Consider the following 7,861-nt stretch of genomic DNA (forward strand, 5'->3'; position numbering starts at 1 on the left):
GTGAATCAGATGGACTAGTTAGTCATGAACGCGGATGTTGAGGAAATACATTCACTTTACCCAGGTTTTAACTTGCACTTTGTTTATGTATCGATCAAGTTTGTTTACAGTTTTAAGGTAAATACGGTAAATACGTGTTTAGTGAGGGATATCTAGTAGTGACATTTTGATGCCATTGGCACGTTGGATACACATATTGTTGCCAATGCTAGTGTTAATGATGGATTATCTGTGTACTGTCACAAGTTATGGCTGACGAGCAACTTAGTGGAAACAAACTATTGATTTACATGGAATATTGCTCCACTGCTATATGGACTCTGTGGAATTCCCTTTTCTATATTCCCTTTACCATACAGTTATAAAAAAACGAGATAAATAATTTGTAATGATTCGTTATTTGTGAAAGATAAGCAATCATCACACGCTTTTATGTCAATTTCCACATCGATTAAAATGGAACTGCAGTTTTAAAAGAAACAGCCACGATTGAACGCTATTTCATCAAACAATCGAGAAAAAAGAAAATTTAACAGCTAACTGAATTTTTTCCCTGTATCTATTTCACAATAGATATGTATGATTTACGTCCGCTGAATTAACATCTTAACGTGTATTTCGTGTGTTTGAATCTTGTCTAGGTAACAAAACCATTTACATTTTTATAGGATGAAGAAAGGTCACGATGCTGTCTTAAATTCTACTACTAATAATTCATCACCCGACAGAGTTCTATCTCAGAAAAATCTTTCATATGACACTGTTATTGGAGAGAGTTTTGCATTGGAGAGGCCAATCGCAGAAGGATCAGTAATATATGCTCAGCCCCACAAGGTCAGCAAACAAAGTCGGAACGTAATGGACAGTAAGTTTACTATAGAACAAGTGACCGATGATGAGGAAAATCATGGGTTATACAGCAAAGTAGAGAAGGAACAGAAGACTCACCGCATATCTAGCACCCTCATGTATTCGGGAAATGGAGAATCTTTGGAAAATGTGTATAACAAAGCTAATTTTCACCAGGAGCAAACGAAGAATATGTATGACAAGACAGATTTCCGTCTCAAAGTGCTGGAAACTGACACCAAAAATGATTATGATAAGGCAACGTTTCATCGTTTTGACAATTCAAGTTATGATACAAGCTACATTACTAATGCCACAGTTGATTCAACCTATGACCACCTAAACTGAACAAGATGTTTTGTTCTAATAAAAGAAATAGCTATACATACATACTTATAAATCATGTGTTATAAACTTACATTTATAATTAATTCATATCAATTGATATATCTTGCACTTCTGTTGTAGTTCTGTGAACATGAAATAATTAAGTCGTTATAGTATGATGTGTCATTTCATGATTCTGTGTTACAAACGGGATGTTTGACATCGTTCATTACCCTTTTATTTATCTCCTTAATTTGAAACAAATTTATATGATGGAATGAGTTATTTACAGCACCATTTTGGACATTATTTTACTAGCCTTCTCTTGAGGATTGCGCATTATATTTTTGGGGGGTTAATTTGTAAGATGCGTCACTTTTGATGGGAGGTTAAATTGTATGAAGTTACCATTCACCAAGTGTACCCACATAATGTTAAATTTATTAATTGTGTTGTACATAGTTTTCACTATTGAGCTTTCTTCATTTACTGGTAAATAAATGTATACTAAAACATTTCTATGACAATTGCGGCATCTTCTTTAATTGGAAAACATGAACTCACCCGTCTTTGTAGTTACATTAAATGCTAGTACAATTCAATAAACACCCCATTGATGGTTACACACTATTCGTGCCAAGACAAAATACAGTTTGTACCTTTCTTTAAATAATCTTTATATATAGTAATAGTGTGTATAACCTGTTTAAGTTTACAAGAAAACAAACATTATCATTATTTGGAATATGTGATAATAGTTGTGGGAACATATTGAACAAACGAATTGAAGTAACAGAACTAAGTTTCATTCACCTGTGACTATACTGGGCAAATTGTAATGTCCTTTGCATAGGATACGTCTTATGTCATTCAAATTGAATTGGTGTCAGGTGACAAATGAGTCTGATACTGTATATATGTAAAGATCTGAAACAAACGTGCTTGTTCTGTCAATGGGTAAGATTAGTGACAAAAACAAGGTACCAATAATCGTTTCTAACAAATCATTTTACTCCATGAACCTTTAGTTCCGGTTTGGATAAGCATGTATGATCTGGACTCACACATCTTAATAACAGTAACTTTCAAATCTGTGATTTTCAAATCGGATCATTTCTTTTTTAGTGATGACAAGTTAAATGTCACACACATTTGTTTTATAACACAATAAGGCAGTACATTTTGTGCGGTGCAGCACTAAGTCATATAAGCAGCGGTCAAGACTTGGGGACTTATGTTCAATCTATAGCAAATAAGTAAACGTTGCAGTTGTGATATAGCTGCTGCGTTGGTGACGCAACATCGAGCACAATGGAGTAAATATTCTGGGAAAAAAGCATAAATGGCTCATTCCCGGACGTCAATATCATAATTGAAGGACTGGAATTCAAGGGAACTTCATTCTATCAAAAACCCGAAACACTCGTAAATCGTATAGATGCTACATGTTAATGATATGATTTCACGTAGACAGCATCAAGCGATATCCGTGTGTGCCAACGTGTTGATATAGACCTAATATGTCTGGAAACAATAGATCTTCAACGCAAAAATAAATGCAATCATTGCACTTAGATCTACAATATACATGCAATCTCAAATGGGTAATGATTTAATATTGGACTTGCAAGATCTAGACATTATTAAATGTATTTCATAACTTATTCAACGAGTGTCATGCATATAATATTAATATTAAATCAGTACCTAATTGAGATTCTTTCTAATACATACATTTATAATCGGTAGAAATTATTTAGATACAGGAAATAAGAACGAATAATTTCGGTCATTCATGCAGAGGTTGCACCTCTCAACTGTCGTGAGTTATAAATAGTCCCAAACTAAGTTGAACTAGTATTAAAATAGATTATACTTTTCTTATAACATATAAGTTAAATCTCAAGCGTCCGTCAGAATAAAAAGAAAATTTTACAGAGACCAAATCATTTTTCAACACATAATATCCTCCGAGAAAGATGTCGCATTGTTTGATGCAGCATCAATTAGTGTGCAGTAGACAATCCATGTTTAAGGAACATAATGTCACGTTCATAACTAAACACTACAATGTTGCAATATTCGTGTGTAAAGAAGCCTTACTGGATACAGAACTTCCTTTATTTACTGTAATGAATTTGTGATCGGATATATGCGTTTCTTGACTTGGAACAATAGACTACAGACTATGTAAACACATTTCGCTTTGTGTCGGATTCGCATTACATATTTACCCCCTAAATATGCATTGTTTGGATAAAGTTCTTTAAATGTGGGGAGCGGTTTATGTCTACATTCTTCTGTGAACAGTGGTGAGTTTAATTGATTCTGTGTGTGTGCTTGTGTGTTGGATTGTAACTGAGCTTTAATAATATTTCAGTCAGATTGTTATGATGTCTGCAGTGTGGCAGTTTATAATGTTCTCTAGCACTGGGACTGACATACAGTCTGATGTCCTACCCAGTCACATACCTTATTCTAACACCAGGCCAACCAGTCCTAACTCTAACCTCTTAATGCTGAGCGTCTAGCAAATGAGCTGTTAGAAAAATCTTTATTTGCGTATGTAAGTTAGCATTTAAACTACCCTTGCATATTGGGTGGATTTAATGCTACAGGTTAATCGCCGTCCCCTCCGCCCCACCTCCCACAAACACTAATAACTGAGCAACTCCCGCAGTTTAAATTGTTTGCGTTGTTGTTGTTCTTTTTGTCTTCGGGTCTTAGCCATTTTTTAATGTGATATTTGTTATACATGATTATCTTTGTTGATACCATTATTTGTTCAGCTTGTTGATTAATATCTGCCCGAAATCGGTGCCACGCTCGTACAAGCTGAAATATAAACTTTGCGAATATATATTGACAATGGGAATTATAATGATGTGTCAATGCTAGTTCGAGGCAAGCTTGAGTGATCGCATTAGAACTTGAGAATGACATGTCGTTGACTATACCACCATGGATGAAAACAACCAGAGATTGTTTCTACATGGATGGATTATAATGCACCGTTTCATAAACCTAGAATACATTCCCCCTCAAATACGTTACATTAACATTAACTGAACTACGAGGAATACAATCTCGACTGTTACTCAACAAAGATGCATTTGTCCGTTTAACTGTTATTGGGGGAGACGAGAACGATCGTTTCACACATTTTACAGTGACGTTGTTGGTTCGTTTCTATCTGAACGTTGTGCAAAGCATCAAGAGCTCACAATCACAGGAGACTTAAATATTCATCTAACAGAGCTTTGATGCAATTGTATGACAGTTGAATCAGTAACAATGGTAATTACATGCAGCGGGTGTGCGTGTTGCATCATATCAAGTTGGGCTATCGAACATTTATGCACTGCGATTACATGATTAATATAAGAACTATGATGGATCCTCAATGTTACAAACATGAAAATGAGTACTTGAAGTAGAACAGCAGCTTCGTTACGCGTGAAATACAAACATGTGTGCGATTGTAAATGTGATGGGTGGGCATGGCGCTGCAGTAACCGTTGCCTTGAGTGTTGCTGTAATTGTAACCACGGCAAATTTTATTGGTGGATCAATCAGAATTGTTGTTGGAGTTGTATCGATAATAACCTGTCCTTCTGGTGGAGATGGTTTAATAAGTTTGATGCGACTGCATTGGTCAATACGCGTTATTCAGAACTTCAGTACGATTGGTAAATTGTACTCAGTGGATATCTATCATCAAATGCGTGTAACGGTATTCCCACTTGATCTTATAAGATGATTGTGCAATAGATGCAATTTTGGTTATACCCGTTATTCTATATAATAATAATAATAATAATAATAATAATAATAATAATAATAATAATAATAATGATGACTTTGTATAGCGGCTAATCTTTAGAAGTTCTAAGCGCTTTACAGCATTAGACAAAACCTATACGATAAAAAAACATATATACTGATATGGCTACAAACACAAACACCATGAAACTAGAAAACATAGAAAAAACATGCTGAGAATATTTAAGGTTGGAACCATTATTACGTCTTTAAGTTTGTTCTTGCAGTCGAAATAAGTGAGGTTTGAGAGCACTCTTGAATGTGGTCGTTCTGTCTTTGTGTCTAAGTTCAGTGGGCAATTCACTCCACGTTGATGGTCCCTGGTATGCAAAAGAACGCTGTCCATATGACTTTGTCTTCATAGTGGGAATAATGAGCATACGATTGTCAGAAGAGGAGCGTAAGTATCTTGCTGGCGTCTACACATGGGTGGGGTCGGATAGGTGTATTGGGCTAGAGTCCGTCAGTGAAACGTAGCAAAGAGAACAAATATTGTGTTTGATTCTGGATTGAATGGATAGCCAGTGTAGGGTACAGAGCAGAGGGGATGCGTACTCTGATGGTGGTACTCTAAGTATGATCCGAGCAGCTGTGTTTTGAACTTTTTGAGGTTTCTGGAGCAGATATTGAGATGAACCAGACAGAGTTGAGTTACAATAGTCCAGTCTTGAAAGTACCAATGAACACACAAGAGTTTTAGTGGCATCAACTAAAAGATATTTGCGATTTGAGCTAATGCGTCTCAGCTCAAGATATACAGCCTTGTATATGTCCATGACACGTTGATGCAATGTGAGAGTCCTCTCCAGAGTAACACGTATGTTTCGTACTCTGAATTTAATATTGATGTTGCTGATATCTATTGTTAAAGGTAAAGGATGTGAATAAGAAAGTCTTTGTGTTGTGATCAGAATGGCTTCAGTTTTATCACCATTCATATGCAGCTTGTTAAATGCCATCCATGATTTCACATCAGAAATGCACCTCTCTACACCTTGGATGGTAGCATCAAGTTCAGTTGGGTGGCTAGATTTGTATATTTGGGTGTCATCGGCGTACAATTTATGAGACACTGATTGACGATCTATGACACCTGAGAGTGGCTGAGTGTACATAATGAAGAGAACAGGTCCAAGAACAGACCCCTGTGGAACACCACAACGTAGATCAACTGGGCTGGAGTGTATTCCATTTGCATATACAATTTGTGTCCTGTTGACCAAGTAGGACTTGAACCACAGTAAGGCTGTATCATGAATGCCAAATACATGCTGGCGACGGTGAAGTAATATATCATGGTCTATTTTGTCAAATGCTGCATACAAATCAAGGAGGGCGAGGACTGTAATCTTTCCGTTACCCAACCCAGAGAGAATGTCATTAACTACTTTTAGAAGAGTAGTTTCAGTACTGTGGCAAGGGCGATATGCAGAGTGTACATTGCTAAAAAGACTATTTGAATTTAGATGAGATAAAAGCTGGGATAGAATAACCATTTCAAAGATTTATGTTATGAATGGGAGATTAGAAACTGGGTGGTAGGTCTTTAAATCGTTATGGTCTGGTGTTGGTTTCTTAAGCAGAGGCTTTGCAATGGCAGTTTTTAAAAATGATGGGAATTCTCCGGATGAGAGAGAGGTATTAATAACATCAGTTAGTGAAGGCAATACTAGATCTAAGCACTCAAGCAGCAATGATGTTGGAATTGGATCAAGTTCACATGACACTGGCGCACTCTTCATCAGGATTGTTTGTAGGAAATCCACAAAGACAGGTTCAAATGCTGCTAATGGTTGCCGCTCAAATTCTGTATCCCAACTGTATGGTGGCGACGAGTCAATTGAAATTGTGGTGTCAAGCTTATCTCGAATGGTTTGCATTTTGTCACGGAAGAAATTTGCAAACATGTCAGGAAGGTTGACTGGAGAGAAGGTAAATGGAAGTGGTGTTGATTTGTTCCTTGACATTAGCTTGTTAGGAATGAATCTCGAAGAGCTCTTTGCAGCTAGAACTTTCCAAGATCTTAGTAGTATAGTGGGCTGATTTCGCTGCATGGACTATGTGACATTCGTCTTACCGGCTTCATAGATTTGCTTATGAATAGTGAATCTGGTGGAAAGCCAAAGCCTCTCAGCTTTACGGCGGTCTCTTTTGGCAGTGCGAAGCTGGTCCCTAAACACTGCTATACCATGGAGAACACCTTTGAATTGAAATTCTGGACTTGGTAGCTGGGGCATGTTTGTCAAGCAATGAACGCAGGTAGTTATCAAGTTGTTCTGCGGTAGGAGGTTAGCAATTTTCTAGGTTAGCTTGGATGTCGTGCATTAGTTTGGTTCTATTTATCATACGGATATTTCTCTTGGTAGAAGATAAAGATGGAGGGTTAGGGACTGATATGTCAAGATGGCATATAATGCAGAGGTGATCTGATGCATGGTCATGGGATACAAGGGAGGACCGTAGAATGTTATTATCATGTTTATGAAGAATCCAGTCGAAAATGAGACCATGTTTATAGGTGGGTTGGTTAACTGCGATTGTTTGAGGTTGAAAACATTAATGGAATCTATGAGATTTGATGTATTTGGGTTTATGGGACAGTCAAAGTGAAAGTTGAAATCTCCAAGAATTATCAGGTTGCCACCTATCGAATTTCCATTGTCCAGGACATTCGGAAACTGCTCAAAAAAGAGAGAGTCAGCCAGCTTGTTTTTTCCACTAGGAGGAGGGTGGTATAGGCAGAAAAAATGGACTGACCTTTGCTCCAGTGTGAGTGTGGTTTGGACTAGTTCAAACGATGTGTGGTCGAAATTGACTGTTGTGGTGTGGTTAAGACGTTTTATCATGGTGTTCTTTGTGATGA

General features: G+C 37.0%; 1 protein-coding gene across 2 annotated transcripts in view; it reads left to right on the plus strand.

The window, feature by feature from the left end:
* Positions 1 to 1,637, plus strand: part of LOC149792141 (uncharacterized) — a 60,273-nt gene extending 58,636 nt beyond the window's left edge. For both annotated transcript variants that reach the window (XM_089969347.1, XM_089969348.1), the window contains one exon: positions 669 to 1,637. In XM_089969347.1, the coding sequence (XP_089825473.1) occupies positions 669 to 1,197 (529 nt within the window). In that variant the 3' untranslated portion in view covers positions 1,198 to 1,637. The remainder of the gene's footprint in view (positions 1 to 668) is intronic.
* The last annotated feature ends 6,224 nt before the right edge of the window (positions 1,638 to 7,861 follow it).

This window comes from Sinohyriopsis cumingii, chromosome 9 (assembly GCF_028554795.1).
Source record: "Sinohyriopsis cumingii isolate HCF-2022 chromosome 9, ASM2855479v2, whole genome shotgun sequence".
NCBI lineage: Eukaryota > Metazoa > Mollusca > Bivalvia > Unionida > Unionidae > Sinohyriopsis > Sinohyriopsis cumingii.